The sequence below is a fragment of the Apteryx mantelli genome, chromosome 29 (genome assembly GCF_036417845.1).
Source record: "Apteryx mantelli isolate bAptMan1 chromosome 29, bAptMan1.hap1, whole genome shotgun sequence".
Taxonomy (NCBI): domain Eukaryota; kingdom Metazoa; phylum Chordata; class Aves; order Apterygiformes; family Apterygidae; genus Apteryx; species Apteryx mantelli.
The window spans coordinates 6,347,240-6,368,924 of NC_090006.1; the positions used below are offsets into that span (position 1 = coordinate 6,347,240).

At 65.1% G+C, this 21,685-nt stretch overlaps 2 protein-coding genes across 2 annotated transcripts; both read right to left on the reverse strand.

Moving 5' to 3' along the window:
- Positions 1-314: 314 nt before the first annotated feature.
- Positions 315-13,846, reverse strand: LOC136994471 (G protein-coupled receptor kinase 5-like). Its single transcript, XM_067312423.1, has 16 exons — positions 13,728-13,846; positions 6,356-6,451; positions 5,885-5,997; positions 4,528-4,605; positions 4,129-4,229; positions 3,945-4,037; positions 3,804-3,867; positions 3,547-3,687; positions 3,268-3,458; positions 3,148-3,185; positions 2,884-2,973; positions 2,581-2,789; positions 2,342-2,479; positions 2,132-2,269; positions 1,747-1,878; positions 315-1,629 (listed from the first exon to the last, which is right to left on the reverse strand). Exons 1-16 carry the CDS (start codon positions 13,777-13,779, stop codon positions 1,510-1,512), a joined length of 1,794 nt encoding a protein of 597 aa, XP_067168524.1. The 5' UTR covers positions 13,780-13,846; the 3' UTR covers positions 315-1,509.
- A 2,502-nt stretch (positions 13,847-16,348) lies between these two features.
- Positions 16,349-21,451, reverse strand: LSM1 (LSM1 homolog, mRNA degradation associated). The gene is made up of 4 exons (XM_067312339.1): positions 21,345-21,451; positions 20,911-20,979; positions 18,430-18,545; positions 16,349-16,866 (listed from the first exon to the last, which is right to left on the reverse strand). The coding sequence occupies exons 1-4, from the start codon at positions 21,388-21,390 to the stop codon at positions 16,696-16,698; spliced, it is 402 nt and encodes a 133-aa protein (XP_067168440.1). The 5' UTR covers positions 21,391-21,451; the 3' UTR covers positions 16,349-16,695.
- Between the last annotated feature and the right edge of the window lie 234 nt (positions 21,452-21,685).

The following is a 21,685-nucleotide window of genomic DNA, read 5'->3' on the forward strand; positions in this document are numbered from 1 at the left end:
ATGCTGCGCTTCACCCCCAGCCCCACGTGCACTGGCACCCACGTGCGCTGTCCCTTGCACACCCATGCATGCTGCCCCTTGCACACCCCCGTGTGCTCTCTGCCCCTTGCACACCTGTCTATGCTGTCCCGGCACACTCACATGCGCTCTCTGCCCCTTGCACACCCAGCCCCACATGCAGTTTGCCCCCTGCACATCTATGTGCATCGCCCCTCGCATGCTGAGCCCCACGTGCTCCCTGCCCCTCGCACACCCGCTTGCATTGCCCCTTGCACCCCCAGCCTCACATGCTCCCTGCCTCTCGCACACCCGCTTGCATCGCCCCTCGCACCCCCAGCCTCACATGCTCCCTGCCTCTCGCACGAGGCTGCAGCGCCAAGCCCGTGACCCGCTGCCCCGAGCGGCGGCCGGGGCCCTGCACAGCCCCTCCGGGCTGCTCTGGCTGCCCCGAGCCGCCGTCCCGCTCACCCGCGCCAACGTCCCCGCTGGGGTTCGAGCTCTGCCACGGCGGCCGGGCTCACCGGCGCTGCAGCCCCTTTGCATCGCCGACAGCCGAGCGCCAAAAGCCGCCGACCTGCTTCGCCCAGCGCCCGAGTGCTCTAAGCCCCCCTTGCAGGGGCAGCGAAATGCCGAAAGGACACAAAATTCCCTGCTTTAAACCCGTTTCACATTTTGGTCGTGGGCAGCGGCTCAGGCAGAGGGGGCCACGGCCGCCCCGGGGACGCGGGTCGGGACGAGGACGCGGCCGCCCCTGGCGCTGCCCCTCGCCCCCAGCCCGGCGGCCGCTGCGGGCGGCGCATCCAAAGCTCGGCAGCGCCTGGCGTGGGATCCCGCGGGCAAGGCCGGTCCGGAGCCGGCATGGGCAGCCGGGGCGCTCCCGGCCCGCGCCAGCCCCCCGCCACGAGCCTCCCCGCAGCTCCAAGGCTGTGCGTGTGGCTATTTAAAGACCGCAGATAAAAACAGAGGCCTCCCCGCCCCGGGAGCGCAGAGGTCGCGCGCGGAGCTGGCGATAAGATAACGCCGGCGCTTCTCGGGCTCGAATGCGGCAAAAATAGTTATTCCTGCCCTGCCCCCTTCTGCCGGGGAGCAGCGAGGGGGGACGGGTCTGTGCCGGGGTCACCGGGACCCCGGCACCATCCTCCGGCCGGCACAGGAGGGAGCACCGAGTCTGCCCCTACCGCGGCCCCTCCATCGCCTCCCGCCTCCCTGCCCGGCTCCCCCGGATCCCAGCACCACGACCCCGGACACCGTCCCAGCCGCGTTTCCCTCCGGCACAGCCAGGGCCGTGGGCAGGGGCCGGCGGCGACGGCGTCGGGCTGCCCCCGCAAAGCCCAATCAGCCATCGGCTTCGACACAGGCCGTGCGTCCGTCCGCGCCGGCGTCCGTCCCGTCCCGCCTCCGCGAGCGTCGCCCAGAAACCCCGGTGATGGGCCCGACCCTGGCAGCCTCCACTCCGCGTCCGAGACCACCCTGAGACGGTGAGGAGGGGGCTCGGCGCTGGGACGGGGGTCAGGACGGCGCCTGCGCCGTGGGCCGGGCTGGGCAGGCGGCGTTGGCCGCGGGGGGGTGCGAGTTCACGGGGGCCGGCGGCGGGGAGGGCAGGTTGGTGCCAATGGCGTAGTCGGCCGGCTGCGGGGGACACGGACAGACAGACAGACAGAGAGAGAGGGGGGCGGGTGGTTAGCTGGCTCGGCGGGGCAGCGAGGGGGCCGGCGAGGGGCGAACCCGGCCGCCCCCGTCCCTTACGTGGCGCCGGAAGAGCCGCTGCAGAAGGCTGCGCTTGGGTGGTTCGGACAGCTGCTTCCAGTCGAGGTCCGGGGAGCGGGTGCCGTTGGGCCCAAACGTGTTGAGGTCCTTGAAGCACTCCGTCTCGATCATCTGCAGCGGGGAGGGAGGGCAGGGATCGTTGGAGGCCTCCGGGGCCGGCGGGCAGGGATCATCCAGGCTCCCTGACACCAGTCCCGGGGTCTGCAACGCCTCTGGGTGCAAGCCCAGGCCCCGGGGAGCCGAGCGCCTTTACGCCCCTGGGAAGGTTGAGATGTCCCAGGGGGGCTGAGCCCCTCCGAACAGCCTCCCGCCACCCCGACACCGCGGCAGGGGGGCACGCGGGGCCCCCGCGCTCTCCCCTCACCTCGTTCTGCCAGGGGATGGAGACGCTGCCGGTGGCAAACTTGGCGTAGAAGTCGTTGTCGGCTTGGTCCAGGTTGACGCCTTTCACCGTCGAGAACTGCTCAATGTCCAGCACGTCCTTGCAATACACGGCGCGGGGCTGCGGGACCCCAAGGAGCCGTTAGCCAGGGCACCTGGGATCATCCCACCACCCCTCTGCCCAGCGCCTTACGTCCGGCACGAACGACGGCTTCATGATCCCGGCCTCCAGGCGCCTGAAGTTGATGGTCCTGAAGAAGGGATGTCGCTTCACCTCGGCCGCCCCGTCCGCCCCGCAGCCCAGCCGCTGCTTGGGGTCCTTCGCCAGGAGCTGGGGAGGGGGACGGGAGGAGGCGCGCGGTTGGTGTGTGTGTGGGGGGGACACACGCCGCGGGGAGGAGACCCCCCCGGCCCCGCCGCTCCCGGCCTCACCATCTTGCAGACGGCCCTGGCGTCCTCGCTGAACTTGTCCGAGTACTGCTCCTGCTCCTCCTGCACCCGCTTCTCCACCTCCTCGCGCTTCACCCGCTCCTTGCGGGCGCGGAAGGGCGACTGGCCCTCGATCATCTCGTACACCAGGCAGCCCAGGCCCCACCAGTCGGGGCTGAAGGCGTAGCGCTCGTTGTTAATCACCTCCGGGGCTGCGAGGGAGAGCACGACCCGTCAGCGGCCGCGCACACGGACCTGCCGCGGCCGGGCTGAGGCCGCGGAGACCCCCGAGCGCCCCGCACTCACCCATGTAGCCGACCGTGCCCACGCGGCCCCGGATGGTCTCGCCCTCGGGGATCTTGATAGCCAGCCCCAGGTCGGAGATCCTGATGTGGCCTGCGGCAGGGAGGCGGCTCGGAGGGCCCCTATCCTGGGACCAGCTCACCCCTCCGCTCCCCGAAACGCGGCCAGGAGCCCTGCGGTGCCTCCGCCGGCTCCGCAGCCTCCCGGGCAAAGCCCCTCGGCCGGGGACGCGTGGACACCGGCCCCGGAGCCGGCTCTGCTCCTCACCGTCATCATCCAGCAGGATGTTCTCCGGCTTCAGGTCCCTGTGGGGAGAGACGCGCGCCCGGCTCAGCGTGGAGCGGCCCCGGCCCGGCTCCGCGTCGGCCGCGCCGCTGCCGCCCCCACCTGTACACGATGCCCTCCCGGTGCAGGTGCTGCAGGCCGCAGCAGATCTCCGCCGCGTAGAAGACCACGCGCTCGTCCTCGAAGCCGGGGTTGCCCATGTTGTAGATGTGGAACTTCAGGTCCCCGCCGTTCATGATGGTCAGCACCAGGCAGAGCGCGTCCTTCGTCTCGTAGGCGTACGCCAGGCTCACCTGCGTGCGGGGGGCGCAGCGCCCGTCGGCCCCGCGGACCGGCTCCCTCGCGGGCCCGCGGCGCCGCGCCGGGGAGCGCGACACTCACCACGAACCGGCTGTTGACCTTCTCCAGGATCTGCTTCTCGTTCAGGGCCATGGCCTCCCCTTTCCGCTTCTTGATCCGCTTCTTCTCCAGCTTCTTGCAGGCGTACATCTTCCCCGTGGCCCGCACCTGGCAGGCGCACACCTGGGCCGCGGGCAGCGGCGTGAGCGGGCAGCGGGACCGGCGCCGCAGCCTCTTCTGCCGGCCCCGGCCGCAAGGGAGCCCCGCGGCAGCCCCGCGCGCCGGCAGCGCCGCCCTACCTCTCCGAAGCCCCCTTTGCCCAGGATCCGGTACTGCCGAAACGTGTCCTTGGTGACCGGCTGCCTGGAACACGGGCCCGCGGGCGCGTCAGCCCCGGCGCCGCGCCGGCTCCGCGCCGGCTCCGCGCCGCCCGCGCTCACCTTTCCAGGTGCTTCCACTGCAGGAAGCGGTCGAAATACATGCTGTCCAGGTAGTCGGCGAAGGGGGCCCGGCTCAGGTACTCGTGCAGGGGGCTGCGGGGGGAGGACGGTCAGCGCCGCCCCGCAGGGACGCCCGTCTCGCGGCCGGTCCGGAGCCGGCGGCAGGGCAGGGCAGGGCACTCACTGCAGGCAGCCGCTGAAGAGGTCTTTGCAGGGGCTTCTCTGCAGGTTCTCCACGCACCGGCTGACGTGGCTCTGGCTGATCTCGGGCAGGTGATCCCGGGACTGCAGCGCGGGAGAAGGGGGGCAGCGAGATGGAGGTACAAGCCAAACCCTGCCGCCTGCGGCCGCTGCGGCACTCCCCGGTGACCCCCCGCCGGCCAGCCCCGGGCACACCGGCTCCGCAGGCAGCCCACAGTCCCAGCTCCCGGGGCTGCCCACGCTGCGGGCAATAGGGATCCCCACGGAGCAGGGATGCAACTTCATGCCCGGCTCCGTTGCAGCACAGGGCACCCTGCACTGCGCTCCTGCAGCCAGCCCCGGCTGCATCCCATCCGGCAGCCCAGGAAGCCCCCGGACTCACCTTCTGGTTGAAGAACCTGTGGATGATCTCCTCGCCCATCTCCTTGCGCTTCTCATCCGGGGAGAGCTCGTAGTCCGCCTGGGCCACGGGAGAGGAAGGTGTTACAGACAGACGGCGCCGTGCCAGCCCGCCCCAGCTCTTCCCCACGCGCCCAGCCCAGCGAGGCAGCTTTTCCCAAAACATCTCCCACCCAACTCGGAGATGGGTTTGCCAAGAAAGCAAAAGGCCGGAGCCGGTTGCTGTCGCCCTGCCCCAGCCCCGCGACGGCCTCGGCACGCCAAGCGCACTCCTGCCGCCGGCAGCGCCGACACCGCACGCACGCACACGTGGGCACGCACACGCACGCGCTCGGCCCCGGAGGGAATCAGAAGTAATTTGAATCTGGTGGACCGGAGCAGGAGGGACCTGAACGGGAAGGAGGCTGGAAGCAGGCAGCACTGCAACACGCTGCTGAATTTTGCTAGCTAACGCAAGATTTGGCGGAGGAAAAGGGGGTGTCACGCAGGCAGAGCCGGCTCTGCTGCCTCCCCGCGCTGCCAAACCCAGACCTGCGGCGACCTGGGGAATTTTATTTATTCAAAAGCCAAAAGAAAGAAAAGTTCTCCGTGAGCGCTAAGAGCCAGCACAAGCACGGACTGTTTCACAAGCATGTGTTTCCCATTAGTCCCCCGCGCAGCCGCCCGCTCTCTGCCGCTGGGACGCCTCGAGCCGTGAGCACGCAGCCGCAAAACCCGCGTGCCGCTGCGCCGCGGCAGAGCCGGCTGCGCCCCCGGCACCAGCCCCGCTCCCCCTCGCCCCCAAAAGCGGCACTTGGAAAACCAACCCCCCGGCGCAGGGCAAACGCACCGGCCGCTTCCATAAACAGTTTGGTAATGGGAAACACAGATCATTTTACGAGGCTTACGTTTCCTATTAAACAGCATCTGAAATCGCCTTCTGGCAGTGGGTAAATCACGGCAGATGCACACGGATTTCAGACCGAAATTTTGAATTTGCTAGGGCAAAAAGCCAAATTTCTCTGGCATGACCCAGGGCAAAACCCGAACCGTGCTGGGCCGCCAGCACGTCCAGAACCAGGCGACTTCAGGAGACGGAGGAAATGTAGCGACCTCGGGGCTGGCAGGCTGCTATTTCCCCAGAGGGACCGACTTCTCCCTCCCACGTCATGCACAAGGAATTCTTGCACGGTTGCCTCAGAGAGGGCCGAACGTGCACTCCCCCCGCGCCGCCCCCTCGCTCCGTGGCCTCATGCCCCCCGCGCGGGGATGCGGACGCCCGCGCACGGCCCCTCGCTGCAAGCGCGGCGCGGGCTGGGCTCAGCTCCCCGGCCGGCGCGGGGGGCGGCCGCGGCCCTTACCACGGCGTCCAGGAAGCGAATGCAGCGCAGCAGCTCCGGCCGCGTCTCGCAGAACTGCCGGAAGAGCAACCTGCCGATGGGCTGCTTCTCGCACAGGCTGCCGTAGTCCTTCTCTGCAGGGCAAGGCAGCGGCGTGCGGCAGCTTCCCCGGGCGCAGCCAGCGCTCCCGGCACCCCCGCGCCCACCCGCCCCGGTTCAAATCCCCTCCCGCCGCGGGATGCGGCCGATGCCGTTCGGCATTGGCACGGCTCTGTGCTCCCCGGGCCTGGCGCAGGGGGACGGAGCAGCGCGCTGCTCCCTGAGCCCAGCGGTGCGAAAAGCAGCCCGGCCGGGCGGCCCGGTGCAGGCGGGCTCCCCTCTGCGCTGCCGGCGTGGGCGCCGCGAGCCCTTTCTGCCGGTTCTCGCCACATCCCCAGGCGACCCAAAGCCCATCCTCCCGGGCAGTCGCAGGACACAAGGCGCGTTGCTCACCCAGGCCTTTCCGCAGCTCGTCGCACTGGCTGATGTGCGGGAACCTGAGGATCTCCCTCCACTTCTTGCTCCTGCCTTTCCGCTTGCCTCCGCCTCCTGCAAACAGACGGGGAGAAGGAGAAGGTCAAGCCGGGACACAGGGCACGGCAGCTGGCTCCCGGCCACGAGCCCCGGCGGGGACCTTCCCTGCACGCTCCGGCTTCCGGGACTGGGGCACGGCTAGAGCCCTCCGGGCAAGAGGGAGCACGGACGGCAGTGCCAGGGAGCGAGGCAGCCCCGCGCCCAGGCTCTGCCGCAGAGCGGGGAGCAGCAGCCCCTTTCCCCGTGCCCGGATCGGAGCCGCCTGGTTCACGGCTCTCTCCCTTTCCCCTCCGTCCCGCGGCTGCGGGGCCACGAAGCCCCCAAAACCATCGCTCTCGCGCTCAGCAAAGCGCTGGACACCCCCTGCGCTCTGGCCTGATCTGAAGCCAAAGGGAAAAACAAAGTTAAACACACGTCCGTGCTCTGCCTGGGTCCTGGAGGAGGCTCTGCCTACGGGGGACCCCTCCGCCCAACAGCGCCGCGGCCCCGGCAGGGCGGAGGGCGGCCCGCCGCGAGCACGGGGCCGTGCCGGGGCCGGCGGAGCACGCGCTTCCTCCCCGAACAATGCCGGCCCCGCGCGCGCTCCCGCTCGCGAGCGGCTGGTTTCCGCATCGCCCTGCCGCGCTTATTGTTCTGGGCGCCGTCGGGTCGGGCTGTGCCGCGGCGGCACCGCGGCTCCTGCGGGCGCTCGGTGCGCGGAGCCGTTCCTGCATGGAGCCGGCGGGCGCTGCGGCTGCTCCGGGCCGGCACCGTGCTCCCGCTCGGCTCGGCGGGCACCCCCGGGGCCCACGTTTCGGCGGCCCCTCCGGGGAGCGGGCCGGGCAGAGCTTCCTGCCGTAATCAGCTCGCTTCCTCCCGCCTGAATAGCCCCGACGTCAGCGAGCTGGAAGCGGGCGGCGGAGCGGCCCCGCGGCCCGCGCCGCCCGCGCAGCTGCCCCGCCGCTGGACGCCTCCCGCGAGGGGGGCACGCGGCCCCGAAGGCGCTCTCCAAAACGCGCGGGCAGGAGGGCGAAGGTCCCACCTCACCTCGGGACACGCCGGGAAGGGAGACGCCCCCCTCGGCGCCCCGGGATGCGGCTAACGCGGATGGAGCGCGCGACCCTGGATGGATGCTCAGAGCGCGCAGCTCTCGGGCCCAGCCAAGCTGCCCGGATTTGCTCCTTTAGCTTCTCTTATAAACTTCCACGAGCTAATCATTCTCCAGCCGGGAAGCCTCCGGTGTTCCGCGTTTTAGTGCTGCTTTACTGGGCTGTTTTCAAATTTCAGCTTGTTTGCTGTGACAATAAAAATAAATTAACGTGCGTCACCGGTGCTGCGGGTGCTCGGCGCCCAGCGTAGCCCTGCCCGAGCGAGCGCTGCCGCGGGGCTCTGCGCACCGGGGAGCGTCCGCCTGCAGAAGCGAGCCCAGGCCCGTTTCGGGAGCCCCGGCACGGCCCCCAGACCGGCACGCGACGATGCACACGAGCGCCCTGCTCAAAGCCTCCCACGCGGACGAAGCACGGAGCCCGCGCGCTGTCCTGCTCCAGGTGCTCCGGGAGCCGCAGCCGTCTCGGAGCTGACTCGGCGCCTCCGACACCAGGGGACCGGCCCCGGGTGGCCGCCCCGGCACAGGGCTTGGTGCCGGCATCCCTTTTCCCTGGCCCCCCCTCGCAGCCTGGCACCGCGAATCGCCGCTTGCTGCCTCCCGCTTGGCACGAACCACGCGCGCCCAGGCCGGCACGGCGCCGGCTCCCGCTCCCACGCCGGGTGCCCGTCGGGTCCGCTCCTGCCCGGGCACGCTGCTGGCGCTCCGCTCCCATCCCGGCACACGGCTTCAGCACTGCGGCCCTGAGCCGGACGTGCCGTTGCTCTGTCCTTCCCGCTCCAGGCAGCGAGGGAGGGAGGAAGCCGTGCTGCTGGTCCTTGCCCAAATTTCCCCCTTCTCTCTCTCTGCACGGGAACGCAAACCTCCCGGCCATTCTTCCACTGCATTTTAATCGCGCTCGATAACGATCTCGTTAAGTGCTATTCATACTGCAGTTCTGTCGTCAGCGCGAAGCCACGATAAGAATGTAGACGTCTGGATTTATAATAAAATTACGTTCTTCCATGTGTTTTAAATTGATGTCGAATGGAAAGGGGTGTGAGCCGCGAGCCTTCCCGGCCGGGCTCCGCTTCCTCCTCCGCTCTGCCTTCACGTTTGCTCGGCTTTGCGCGCACGCGTCTCGCGCCTGCTCACCTGCCGCTCCGGCTGGCCGGCCGGGGCCTCTGCCTCCTTCTCCAAACGTGCACAGCGACGGTTTTACTTGCACCACGTGGGCCGTGCCGAGGCAAACGCATCGGGGCAAGTTGTGATGGCTTTCACGGTGCAGAGGAGGCGAGATGCACCGGGGAAGGCCACTGAGGGCCAACTCCCTCCTCCAGCTCCCAGCGGGACACGCGGGACAACGCAAGGGTTCCCAGCAGCAGCAGCAGCTCCGGCGCGGCGAGGCGGGCGCACCGCAAGAGCCGGCCAAGCCTGCACTTCCAGGCTTCAGGGATGAACTGCAGCCCGGAGCCGCCCGGGCTGCGAGCTCAGCCCTTCTGCCAATTCCCAAAAGCTTTCGAAGTCCGGGAGGGACCTTCCCGGCCCCAATTCCCAGCCCGGCAGCGGGGTTTAGGGAGAGCGGCCGCGAGGCCACGCGACTCGTCCCCTCCCGCCCGGCGCCGAGCTGCCCACGTCTCCGGAGGAGGCCGGGCGCACGGCAGCCGCCCCGGGAGCGCGGGGCCGGCTCGGGGTCGGACTCCGCGCCGCCGGCTCCTGCCACGTCAGCCACCCCGGCGGCCGCAGCCAAGGAAAGCAGAGACGCTCGATCCCACCAGGATGTTCCCAGGCCTTCGCGCCCTGGGGAAAGTCTGGGAAAAGAGCTCCCCGGGGGCCGGCGAGGCTGGGAGAGGAGGGGAGCGCGGCGGGGACGCTCGCCTCCCCGGGGCGGCTGCAGCTCCGCAGCCGCGGCGCCGGCCTGGTGCGGAAGCGTTAACCGGCGCGCAGCCCGAAATAGCGCCAGCAAACAAACAAACAGACGAGGCTCCCCGGGCGCCGCCGGGCGCCGAGGGCGAAGAAGCCGCAGTCTCCAAATTCCTTCCGCGGGCCGGGGTGGCAGAGTCGGTATTCCTGTTCCAGCGGCAGGCCCGGGCCGGCGCTCGCCGGGAGGCGCTGCCGGCTGGGGAGGAGCAGCCGCTGCCCCGGCGCCCGCAAACACGGCGAAGGGAGAAGCGGAGCCAGGGCGGACGGGGCCCCGCCGCGTGCCCGGGGCGGATGCACGGGCTGCAGATGCAGTGGGAAGCAGCCCCATCCCGCTCCTGCAGGCACGTCCACCCCGGTACATGGCCATCCTCGCTGCCCAGGTTGATGAAACCCGGCGCTCAGCAGCTCCATGCGTGCAGGGCACAGCTGGTGCAGGCAGCCGGGGGGTCCCTCCGCTTCCTCCTCGGCTTTTAGGGAGGATGGAAAGGCCCCAGGAGCGAGAGGCTTTGGATCCTGCCCCCAAGCAGCAAACGCCGCACCGGCCACCGCTCCCGGGCTGCCGATGGGGATGAAACGAGGAGCCGGTGCCGCGCTGCCACCCGGCCCCCGCGCAGGGCTGCGCTCCCCCAGAGTCAATCGAGTCGGGATTATTAAAAGGAAAAAAAATAAGCTATAAACCCCCCCCCGCCGCTGCCAAGCTGACCTGTGCAAGCAGAAAAGCTGCTGAAAGCAAAATAAAACTGTTCCTCCAAGGAAAGGAGCCCACGTACCAAATGGCGAGACATACGCGCGGGGAGAGGCGTCGCTTCAACAAAGCTGCCGGGAGAGAAAGCCGCCTCCGGCCGCCGTGCACCCCGGCACAGCACACAGCACACGGCCCCGGCGGGGCTCAGCCGCCGGCCCGCGGAATTGCGGGCGGCAGAGCCGGGAAGGCAGGCAGACCCCATCCTCGTCCGGCCGCGCTGCACAGGCGGCGGCGGCGGGAGAGCCCAGGCTACCGGCCCCGACCCCGGTCCAGCACCGCGCGGGCAGGAGCAAACGGGTCGGCCCATCACAGGCCAGCAGCTCCCAGGACCGGCTCCAGCCCCAGCGCGGGATGAAACACCTCTCCGGCCAGCCAGCACTTCTCCCAAGCTCCTGCTGGGCTTCCCCAGCCATTTCTGCACCTGCCGCGCGTCGGATTTCCTCTGGCTCGGGCTCCCCCCCTGCCTTCGGCAAAGGTTATGTGCAACAACATCGAAAGCCTCAGCGAAGTCGCAACAGGCGACGCTGGCGGGTCCCCACCGCTCCGGCAGGAACGGCCACAGAGCCATAAAGAGTTGCTCATTTCTGTTATCTGCTGCGCTTACGAATGCCTTGGCTATTTATGCCAGGCACTTCCGCGGGCGGACCAGCCGGCAGCTCCTGGGAACCGCTCCTCTCCTCTTCCTGAGGACGAGCTTTCCCCGAAAGCCTTCTGGTACCTCGCCTCCCCTTCGAAAGCCCTTCGACGCTTCAGCTTAGCCCTAACGGAGGACGCTGGCGCCAGGCTCCGGGGCCGGCCGGTGGGAAGCCCCCGCAGCCCGTGCCCCCCGCGGGAGCAGCCTCCCGCATCCCCTCCAGCATCCTTCGGAGGGAAACCCAGGCAAAGGGTGCAAAGACATCCGTCCTCGGGGCTGCGCCACGCTCCCCGTCAGCCGCTGCCCAGCTAACGCGCGCACGCACGTACTTACGGGAAAACTCATTTTCGTTTCAACACGGGGAGCCCAGGCGGCACGAGAGAAATCATTAACCCGGGAACCATAAACGGTGTTTGCCCATTCTGCCCAGCGGAAACTGCGCGGCTTTCCTGTGCCGGCGGAGCCGTGGCTGGCAGCCGGCGCAGCCTCCGCGGGATGCCGGGCCGCGAGGAGGCCTTGGAGCAGAGGGCAGCCCGGCACCGAGCGGCTCCCGCAGCGAGCTTCGGGGAGCTCGGCCACGCTCCGGGCCGGAGGGCGGCACCGACCCTCCTTCCTTACCGCGTCCGGCATGACGCTTCCTGCCCGGACACCTGGCTCCGGCGAGGAGGGCACGTGGCGGGGCGGCCCCGCGCAGGGCTCAGCCAGCACCTCCCGCTCCGCAGGCTCTGCCGGTGGGCTCCCTGTGCTGGAAGCAGCCGCGGACCCAGCAGCCAGGCACGTGCATCCATGGGGAGCTGCGGGGCCCCTCCGCTGCCTCCGCTCTGGGAGCCCCCGCGCTCGCATTGCTGCTCGGGCAGGGAGAGCAGCGCCACGGCCATGGTGTCACCTCGCGCTCCAGCGCCGGAGACGCCGGAGTAACTTCCCCGCTTCCGGCACCGAGCAGCTCGCAGTCATTTCACACCGAATTTAACCCATTTTCTGCCCGAGGTCTCAAAGCCGCTGCCTCGCCTGCGGCGGCGGCTGCCCGCACGAGGCACGGCGAGGGCTGCGCTCCCGCCCGGGCAAAGGGCGGACGCACCTCGTCCACCTCCGGTGAGCCCCAGCTCCAGCGAACCTCTGGCCAGCGAGGGCGCGGAGCGGGTTTTGCATGGCAGCATTTGCATGCCGGATGGGAAAGGAGCACTGCGCGGTTCCCGACGGAGACAGACCCGTGCAAGCGTCCTGCTCCCCGCAGCGCCCGGAGCGACGAGCGCGGCCCCGGTGAGCCTCGGGTGCAAAACGAACGAGCTGCAGAAGCCGAACTTCCCACCTGCCGGGACGCGCCGGCAGCGGAGGAAACAAGGGCAGCGGCTCCTGCCCCGGGCTTACCCAGCACACACGGCACCGGCCAGCAGCGTCTTTCCAGCGCTGCTGGAAGCGACCGCAGTGTGGGTAAATAAACCAGGCCTTTAGAAGAAAAGGCCTTTGCAAAAAAATAAAATAAAAGTATTTGCTATTTGGGACGGCCTCCGAAACAATCAGCTTCTCTGCCTGGCCCTAGGAGGATCCCAGGTCGCCCTCCGCTGCTGTTTGCTCTTGGGTTACAAAGGTTTAGGAACAAGGGCTGCAATTTTCTACAGGAAACCAAAAGCAAACAAAGGTTCCCCAGTTCCTCCGGTGAAGCGTTCCTACGCCCCGTTCGAGAAGGGCTTTGGATACTCGGAGCCTTTAGGCTTCTCCCTGCAAACCGCCGCTGGCGCTAACCGCGCCAGTCGCCAGCGCGGTTCGCAACCAACACGGCTACGCCAGCAAAACCCCGACTGCGCCGGCACGCCGGTAAGGCTGGGTTGTTCCCGGCACAGCTGATTTTGCTCAGACGGGGCTGGGATAAGCTGTCCTGGCACGAGCAAAGCTACATCCTGCTGGCACGGGGAGACGGAGCCGCTCCGCCGCGGAGACGGGGGCTCCTGGGCGCCCGCGTTGCTGCTGGCAGTTGCGCGCCCGAACCCTTGCGGCTTTTTTAACGCTCTTCCCCATGTCCCGAGGGGATCCGCGGGCGGGACGGACGCACGTGTGCTTCGCAAGCCGCATGAGGGTGCCGGCGGCAGGAGAGCAGGCGGGAAGCGGTGCCCTCCCCAGGGCCGGAATCCCCACCGGGACGCGCACCCCGGCCACCCGCCAGGCTCGAACCCGCCGCTGGCTTCGCCCCGCGCCCCGGACAGGGGTCCCGGGGGGACGCTGCCTCCCTGGGCGCAGGATGCTCCTTGGGCCCGGCACCGTCCGGGAGGGTGTGCTGGGACGCAGCGCTGGGAGGGGGACCGGGATGCGGAACTGGGATGGGAACTGGGCCAGGATGGGACCGGGGACAAGGAGCCGGGATGGGGTAAGGACATGGAGCCAGGATGGGGGACTGGGATAGGGAGCAGGACAAGGAGCCAGGACAGCAACCAGAAAAGGGACCAGGATGTGAGGCCGGGATGTGGAGCTGGGATGGGGACCGGGATGTGGAGCTGGGATGGGGACAAGGGCATAGAGCCAGGATGGGGGACTGGGATAGGGAGCAGGACAAGGAGCCAGGACAGAGGGAACCGAGACAGGGATAGCGACATGGAGCCAGGATGAGGGACTGGGATAGGGAGCAGGACAAGGAGCTGGGACAGAACCGGAAAGGGGACCAGGATGTGAGGTCGGGATGAGGAGGACCAGGATAGGGAGCAGGACAAGGAGCCGGGATGTGGGACTGGGACGGGGGGGGGGGGGGGGGGGGCAGGGATGGGACCGGGACGTGAAGCCGGGACGGGGTAAGGACACGGAGCCAGGATGGGGGCTGGGATAGGGAGCAGGACAAGGAGCCGGGAGGGGACCGGGACGTGAGACCGGGACGGAGGGGGGGGGGACGAGGACGCGGAGCCGGGAGGAGCGGCGGGAGGGGGGGGAGCGGCGGTACCTTCGCGGGCCTTGAGGAGGACGGTGTTGGCCACGATGTTCTCCAGCTCCATGGCGCGGGGAGGGCCGCGGCGCAGCCCCGCCGCCCGCACACCATGCCCGGAGCGGCCCGGAGCTGCCCGGAGCGGAGCGGCGCTGCCCCGGCCCCGGCCCCGGCCCCGGCGCCGCGGGGCGGGCCGCCCCCCCCTCCCCCGCCTCCCGCCCGGCCCCGCCCCCGCCGCGTCACCGCCGTGACGTCACGGGCCGCCCCCCCCCTCCCTCCCTCCCCCGGCGTCACGGCGCGGGCGGCGCCTTACGTAAGGGGGCAGCGCCGCGCCCCGCCGCCCGGGGGCGCCCGCCCCAGCTGTGCCAGATGTTGGCGCTCCGCCGAGCCCCCCCCTAAAAGTACCGTTTGGGGAGGGGGCTCTGCTCCACCCCTCCAGATATTGGGGCTCCACCGAGCCCCCCCCCCCAAAGTCCCATATGGGGGGGCTCCGCTCCACCCCTCCAGATGTTGGGGCTCCACCGAGCCCCCCCCAAAGTCCCATATGGGGGGGTTCCGCTCCACCCCTCCAGATGTTGGCACTCCACCGAGCCCCATCCAGATGTTTGGGGCTCCGCTGAGCCACCCCTTCCCCCCCCCCCCGAAGTCCCATATTGGCAGCTCGGCTCCACTCCTCCAGGTTTTGGGGCTCCACTGAGCCCCCCCCAGATGTTCCAGATATCAGAGCTCCACTCACCCCCCCCCCCAGAAGTCCCTATTGGGGGGCTCCGCTCATCCTCCGCAGGTATTCGGGCTCCACCGAGCCCCTCCAGGTATTTCAAGGGGGGGGGCTCTGCTCAGCCTCCCCCAGATATTCAAGGTGGGTGGCTCCGCTCAGCCCTCCCCCCCGGCTGTCCCCCACCCCGGCAGGGCACCCCTTGCAGAGGGTCCCCTAGGCAGCAAAGAGGAGCAACCTGCGCGCCGCAGCCCCGCATCCACCTCCCCCGCGAGCGCTTCTCCTCCCCGCGCTCCCACATGTCCCGCCACCCCCAGCGCTACCGACCACCAGCAGAGCAGGAGAAACCTCTGGAGCCGCGCTGCTACTGCGACAACAGCCAAGGCCTTGCAGGTCTGGGAGAACAACAAAACCAAAAAGCTGTTTTTTTTCCAGCTACAGGAGCCTCCCGTGCCACCGCACCGAGTGCGGCGCAGAGCTCCCGGGCTCGGCCACCTCTGCCCACGAGCCACCGGTGCCACTGAGCTCACGCACGGCCCGTCACCTTCGTTACGCACCGATCCCACGGCAACGGCGCAGCCTGCGCAATGCTGCTCCAAAGCCTTTTCTTTGAAGCAAGAAAGTGCATTTACTTCTGCTCATGACTTTTGTGTGACCAAACTCTCAAGTATCCCATCTAAACCCATAAAGCACAGCGCAGAAGAGGACAACAGCAGCAGAGCAGATGCTAGCAGCTATGTTCTCTAAATTTGACAGGAACATACTGACGTGCCATGGGAAAAAACGATACTTCTGGACCGTCCTGTCCAACCCTGGGAGAAGGGGACAGTCTCAAACGCTCTCACACTTCCAGGCCAAGCTTAACACAAGAGCAGGAAGGTAATCGCTCTGTTTATGTTGGCTGTTTGCTTTTCAGGAGGGCTACAGTGAGACCTGTTTGTACTAAACATTTACACTACTGAGTAAAGCAGATCTCGTCACACTTTCCCACCGATCTGGAAGAAATTAGCTGTTTCGGAAGCGAAAACCTGCTCTTGGAAGCAACCTTTGCAATGTGTATCCTCACAACTTCCCTTCTGCTGGAGCCCAGCACTCACGAGAGGCCCCCACAAGTACTCCCCTGAAGGGGAAGAGTATTTCAGCCTCTCAGATAGTCTGTTCTATTCACAGAGATTTTCTTCCTTTTTGCCTTTACGGAGTTTGGAGCAAAGCGTCTTTATGCACAAGGCTCCCACAGCCTGGCAGCTGCCCAAAACCAGCCACTGCTTTTGCTGTTTACTACCATCTGGTGCAGAAAGGCAGCCGTCTTACATTTTAGCACTTCAGTGATGATGTAAGACACCTAAGAGCACCAGAACGAACTCAACATCCAGAATATCTCCTACCTTCTGGAGCCTGTGCCACCATCACCAACCCACAAAGTTTAAGAAATGCTGTTGGAGGAAGCAGGGCTGGTTCTGCCGCGAGGGGAAGAGCCCGAGGGGGTCATGCCAAGCTCAGGTGAGACAGGTCTGACCATTAGCAGGTCATTAGTGGACTCGGCTCAGCTGCTGAGGCCTGCTCAGATGGGAGCAGGTATCAGCATCCTGCAGAGCAGACGGGGAGCCTAGAAGCGTTCCCACTCTTGCAGGAGGTACCACGCCATGGCGCAAGTGGGTCCTGCTCACCTCCCCAGGCAGAGGGATGTTACGGCAGCAAGACCTAAGCTTTTACTAGTACTGAGCACACCCCACAGCCGAACCCAAGAGTCCTGCTGGCTCTTTGCCTTCCTGGACACCCCCAGGTTCACAGCGTCCCTGGCAGGGAGGATGGCGGGCATAAGTCTCCACTCAAGACTAGGAGGAGGTTGGCTGTCCCGTGAACTAGCATCCAGAATCCAGATAGACAAGAACGCAGCAAATCCCAAACACAGGCAAAACCGTCATTGTTGAGATCGAGGATTTATTTACATGTCAAGGAACACTCTCACCCGGAGTCACATAAGGAAGGGGGGAAACAAACAAACAAAAAAGTGATTTGCCTCCTGAACAACATAAACTCTTACTCACACCAGAGCATTTGGTTACCTTAAAGGATAATCAAACACCTTCACTCCTCCTTAACAAGGGTTTTGTGAAGAGAAACCAAAGGCATGATTTTAACAGTTATCTGTGTTGTGGAAAACAATCTTAAAATAAAAACAGCCTTTGCAAAGAGATCTGTCAACACATGGTCAAATCACAACATACTCCTTGCTCCACCTCAAAGGAAACTGTCCAAGGGGCAGAACAGCTAATATTCGTCCAGGGTGTCTGCCCGTGGGACTGAAAGGCCCCGCTCCTTTAGCGCCTGCACTTTCAGCTTCTCTGACTCCTGCTTGGCCTGCTGTTCCACCCGCTGCTCCTCCAGGATCTCCTCTATCGAGACCTGCTGTAAAGGTGTGTCGCTTTCTTTTTCCAGGTCCTGCAAGAGAAACAGGCCATTTAGCATCGCAAAGCGGATGCTGCATCCAAGACCCAAAGTTCTGCTCGCGAGGCTTTCCTGAAACTGCTCAGCTTGCAGGGAACGCTCAGGCCCAGGCCAGTTTCATCTTTGTGGTGCACATCTTGCCAACATGACACTGGCCAGAGGCAGAACCAGTCTGGGGGGGCTAGAAGCCAGCTGGGTGGACCTGGACTGCAAAGGTCCAGGGAAGAGATCTGCACTCGCATCTCCACAGGGGCACTAACACACCAATCCTACATACTTGGACTTCTGTGACGTCTGAGTGCTTCCTACAAACAACTGGCAACGCTCTGTGCTCCCAGGAAGAACTCGCATTGCTGCACCAAAGACAATTCGCTTGATCTCTCTTGCCAAAATCATTGGAGCAGGATGGTTCCTGATGTGAGGAGCTGAGTCATGGCAGGGTCTGTCTCCCAAACCTTGCGCTCAATGGCTCTAAGACAGCTCTGGGTAATCTCAGTGGTTCATCCCAGCCTGGGGCTCAGATCTTTTAAGCACTTGGATTCGCACTGGGTCATGGTCACAGATCTGCACGTGCAGGGCAAAGTCTCCTTCACGCTCTACATGGGCCCCTAATGGAGCCGGACTGTGGTGGGGTCTGGGCATCTTGTGCCCACGCGTCTTCCCAGAGTCCAGTCAAGAGTCAGATGCAATGCAACAGAGGTTTTGCAGGCACCACGAAGGGGGGGGAATGTGGGCAGGAAACCACACTGAGAAAAGGGCCCTAGAAACACTGATTGCACACAACTGGAGGAAAAACTGGAAACAGAGATCCAAGGGCCATTCCCCAGGAATCCTCCTCGCCAAGCTGAGCGTAACGCGAGGGGCCAAAGAGAAGAACAAACTAGACAGCACTTGACTCCTCCTGAATGCATGTCAAACAGTGCCCTTTAGCACGCAGCAGCAGGGAGGTGACACTTCCACAGTCAGCCACTAATGACACACTCAAGCAATGCCACGTGCAGGCCAGGACTTTTCTAGGTCTCCTCCAGGCACTCAATCACCAGTTTGTATTTTGCTCCGAGTGTCCTCTTTACCCCCAAATTGTCCAAGACAACCACAACTGAAGGGACAGGTGTCTCTGCTGCAACCCCTCCCAGCTGATTCTCATGCACTCAGCTACGCTAGGACATTTTTGGTAGGATGCGGCCAGAATGAGCCCCCTGACTGCCTGCTAGGACTAAATGACACCTTCTCCGCTGCAGGGACAGGGCGTGCTCAAACACTTTGGCCTCTCTCAAATGCCTCAGGGCACGTTCCAAGAGGCAGCGCTGAGCGTTACATAACTCTCCCCGCACGGCCTTCTCCAGCGGGAGAACCAGCAGACGCTGGTTCAGCCGTGGGCAACACAGAAAAAAATCCACATGTCTGTGGCTGGAGAGACCCAGCTCCGTTGGCAGTGCTGCTCGGAGTAACTGCAGCTACAGATATCACCGGCTACTTAATCCTGGACCACAACTGAGCCACTGCTCCGGGCCAGCGACAGACGAGAGAGCCAGGCAGAAAGAGCCGCTTACTTACTATTTCCCCCAGCAGAACAACGTTCTCGCCTCTCACAACAAAGATGCCTCGAGGGATGTCCCCATACTTCTTGCCCACGTGAATGCGCTCCACAGTCTGGTGCAACACCAAGTTTGCTGCAGCAATCAAGAGAAAGAGAAAACATCCGTCTTTCACTTTGTTTTCTAGCTAAAGAGAACGTCTCATCTGAGCCAGGCAACAAACCCACAGCTGAGATGGCATGGCCACCGATAAACACCTCCACTGCTTCTTGGCAGATCCTTTGAACCAGACCGTGAAAGGAACCAAGATTTCTCCCCTACTGAAATGCAGCTGCTGCACTTCAGCTTTAGCAACCAACACAGCCACCTCCAGGCAGCAGCTGAAATCCCCGTCCCTCGGGCTCGGTGCTGCAGCATGGGCAGAACAGGAGTGCGAGGGCAGGGACTGCCTCGTACGGCCTGCGCACACAGGGCAGAGACGGGACAAGCAAGCTCAGAACAGGGAGAAGCAGCAGCAATGTTGGAAACAGAACCAGGAAACTCGAATTGTAGATAGGGTTGCTATTCACCCAGACACCGTGTGTTGACAGCAAGAGAGTCATGGCCAAGGGGAAAATGATGTTATCTTTGGTGCTGTAAGTTCTGGGGCAAGGACCAAGATGTTTTGCCGTATGCACAAATATAAAACACAAATACCCCAGGCTGTTGAGAGATACTTCTCAAACACTGACTTCACCAGAAGAGAAATTAGACCATCACATTAATATTTGACACAGTCAGGAAGGAGGGAGGGGAGGGAAAAAGCCACACAACTTTTACAAGAAGTTTCAGTAAACCACCAAATCACAACATCTGATGTATTTGTTTAAACCACAGTGATTGACAGAAAACGGATACTTCTCCGATTAGCAACCAAGGTTAGATGCATTATTTATAAACCCAGAGATCTAATAAACCTGTTTTTTTGCAATAAGTTGCCTTATCTGGAAGAAAACCTGCAGCTACCCTCCACGTAAACAGAAAGGGACACATGCTCAGAAAGGATGTTTACAACGCCAACTCCCATACAAGAGGGACACCTAAGGGTATTTTTAAAACACAACACAAACAAGCTTTAAAACTTCACTTTCAAACTGTATCATTCTATGCACAATGAGCACCTTTTTTTGTTAGAACTTAGACTGTTTCTAGTCAAGGAAATATGTAATTCTGCTCACAGCTGGCACACGCAAGGAGCATCACCTGGCTGACCCAAACACAACCCACGCTGCAACCAGGCACCGTGGGCTGATTTTGCTCCTATTTAAGTGAACGTGAGGAGCAGACCCTGAGCACACAACTAATACTGGCCCTGGATCCTGCCAAGGCCAGTCAAAACTCTTCACCTCTGCCTTGTTTCAGCCAAACACACAAGTGTGCCACTCCCTTGACGGCCTTCCAGGTCTCGCCTAGCGCAGCCCGATTCAGAGGCCTCTGCTTTGCTGATCCTCAGGCAGGCGCCTCACCCCTGCAGTGCCCTTTCCAGCGAGGGCAAGGGGCAGAAAAAGAGAAAAGAATTTGCCAGATTTGGAGGAGAGAGAGCACTCGCGCAAAGCCACAAACGTGCAAAACCGCCACTCTCAGGAAGAGCTGGTGCAAACACTTCTGCCTGGAGACCAGTCCCTCGAACACTGCAAGAGGATGAGCCCAAACAGCTACTGCAGCACAGCTGCAGGGCTGGAGAGAGCAGCAGAGCTTCGCTCAGATCAGAGCTAAAACAACACTGCTTGGGTTTTCAAACAGCAAACAGCCGTATTTTCCCTTTCCTGACATTACGCAGCGCAAGACAGGAGACATGCGGAGAGTCGCCACCTGCGAACAGCCCTAGCAGAGCGGTGCAGCGCGGCTGAACTTCTGCTCCGTGCACAGCCCCAGCTTTGGTGTCTCCTGCAAGTTTACACCTCCCCGGAAGCCGCAGCTGCTTTCGGAGGCGAGCCCCATCCCGCGGCCCCACTGCCAGCTGTCCCCCGCACACCCCACCTGCTGGGGTCTGGCTCCTCCTCGCGGCGAGCGACGAGCCACCCAAACCGCCACCAACAGCAGCACAAACCACGTTCGGGGCTGCCGAGTCGCCGGTAGAGACACCTGGGTTTGCTGCACAGCAGAAGGGCGCACTGCAAGCAAGAAGACCCACGAGCACAGAAGACCACCTAAACATCCCCCCCTCCATTTTCTCTCTGTAGCCCTAAACAGCGTCTTTGAAGCCCTTTCCAGAAACCTATCCAAGAACCGGGAAACAGCTCGGCGCCTCGTGCACCCTGGCTGCAGAGGCACCGCTCGGAGCCCACTCCCGCCGCCGGGCACGAGGCGCCGGCTCCTCTCCGCACCCTCCCGGCTCGCAGCACCTCCCTCGCGCCAGGTTTGAGCGGCGCGTGGACCAAGCCGAAAAGCCCCCCGCAAGTTCGCGAGTGGAAAGCAAGGAGAGCAGCAAAGCTTCCAGCGGCGGCGGGGCGACACGTACCGAACTGGTCGATGCTTCGCAGGTACCCGATCAGCGTCCGGCCGTCCCGGAGCAGCACCAGGTGCTTCTCTGAAAGAGAGGGAGCAGGGGTCAGTGGCGGCGGCCGCGGGGCGAAGCGATAACGCGGCTCCCAGCCCCGGTGGGCGCGAAGCCGAGCGAGGAGGGTGCCCGGGGCTCACTGGGGGGCCGTGGGTGACCCACGGCGGGGTGGGGAAGGGCTGGGCCCCACGGGGGGGGGGGGGCTCGACCGACCCACGCGGGGCCGGTGCCCATGGGGGGGGGCTCTAACGCCCCCCACACACACACAGGGCCGCGGCCCCGGTGCCCGCGGCCCCGGGGGCTCCGGCGCCCCGCACGGGGTGGGGCCGGGCCGGTCTCCATCCACCCGGGCCGGGCCGGGCCGGGCCGGCGCCCGCGGCGGCACCGACACTCACTGTCGATGTCCTGGATGAGGCTGGCCGTGCCCGGCATGTAGTTCATGGTGCCGCCGGTGCCGCCGCGCCGAGCGGAAGCGCCGCCATGAGCCGCCGGAACCGCCCCCCACGCCGCCGCGGCCACGCCCCAGGGCGGGGAAACGACGAGGCCACGCCCCCTGGAGGGCCCCTACGCCGCGGGCGGGGCAGGGGGCTCCAGCTCCTGGTGCGCCCCCGCGGCGCGAAACAGCTCCTTCCCCTTTAAGCGGCGCTGGGGGCGGCGCCGCCGCGGCGCGCGGGGGCGCAGCCCATTGGCTGCGCGGGGCGAGGCCGCTGCAGGGCGGGCAGGATATCCGCGGGCG

Excerpts from the sequence above, each read along its gene's own strand:
- LOC136994471 (XM_067312423.1), bottom strand. The coding sequence starts at position 13,779 with ATGGAGCTGGAGAACATCGTGGCCAACACCGTCCTCCTCAAGGCCCGC. Across the intron at positions 2,270-2,341 it reads AGCCGTCGTTCGTGCCGGAC|CCCCGCGCCGTGTATTGCAA; the intron begins GTAAGGCGCTGG and ends GGGGTCCCGCAG. Across the intron at positions 1,630-1,746 it reads AGCGGCTCTTCCGGCGCCAC|CCGGCCGACTACGCCATTGG; the intron begins GTAAGGGACGGG and ends TGTCCCCCGCAG.
- LSM1 (XM_067312339.1), bottom strand. The coding sequence starts at position 21,390 with ATGAACTACATGCCGGGCACGGCCAGCCTCATCCAGGACATCGACA. Across the intron at positions 20,980-21,344 it reads CCTCATCCAGGACATCGACA|AGAAGCACCTGGTGCTGCTC; the intron begins GTGAGTGTCGGT and ends CCTCTCTTTCAG. Across the intron at positions 18,546-20,910 it reads GCGAAGCATCGACCAGTTCG|CAAACTTGGTGTTGCACCAG; the intron begins GTACGTGTCGCC and ends TGATTGCTGCAG.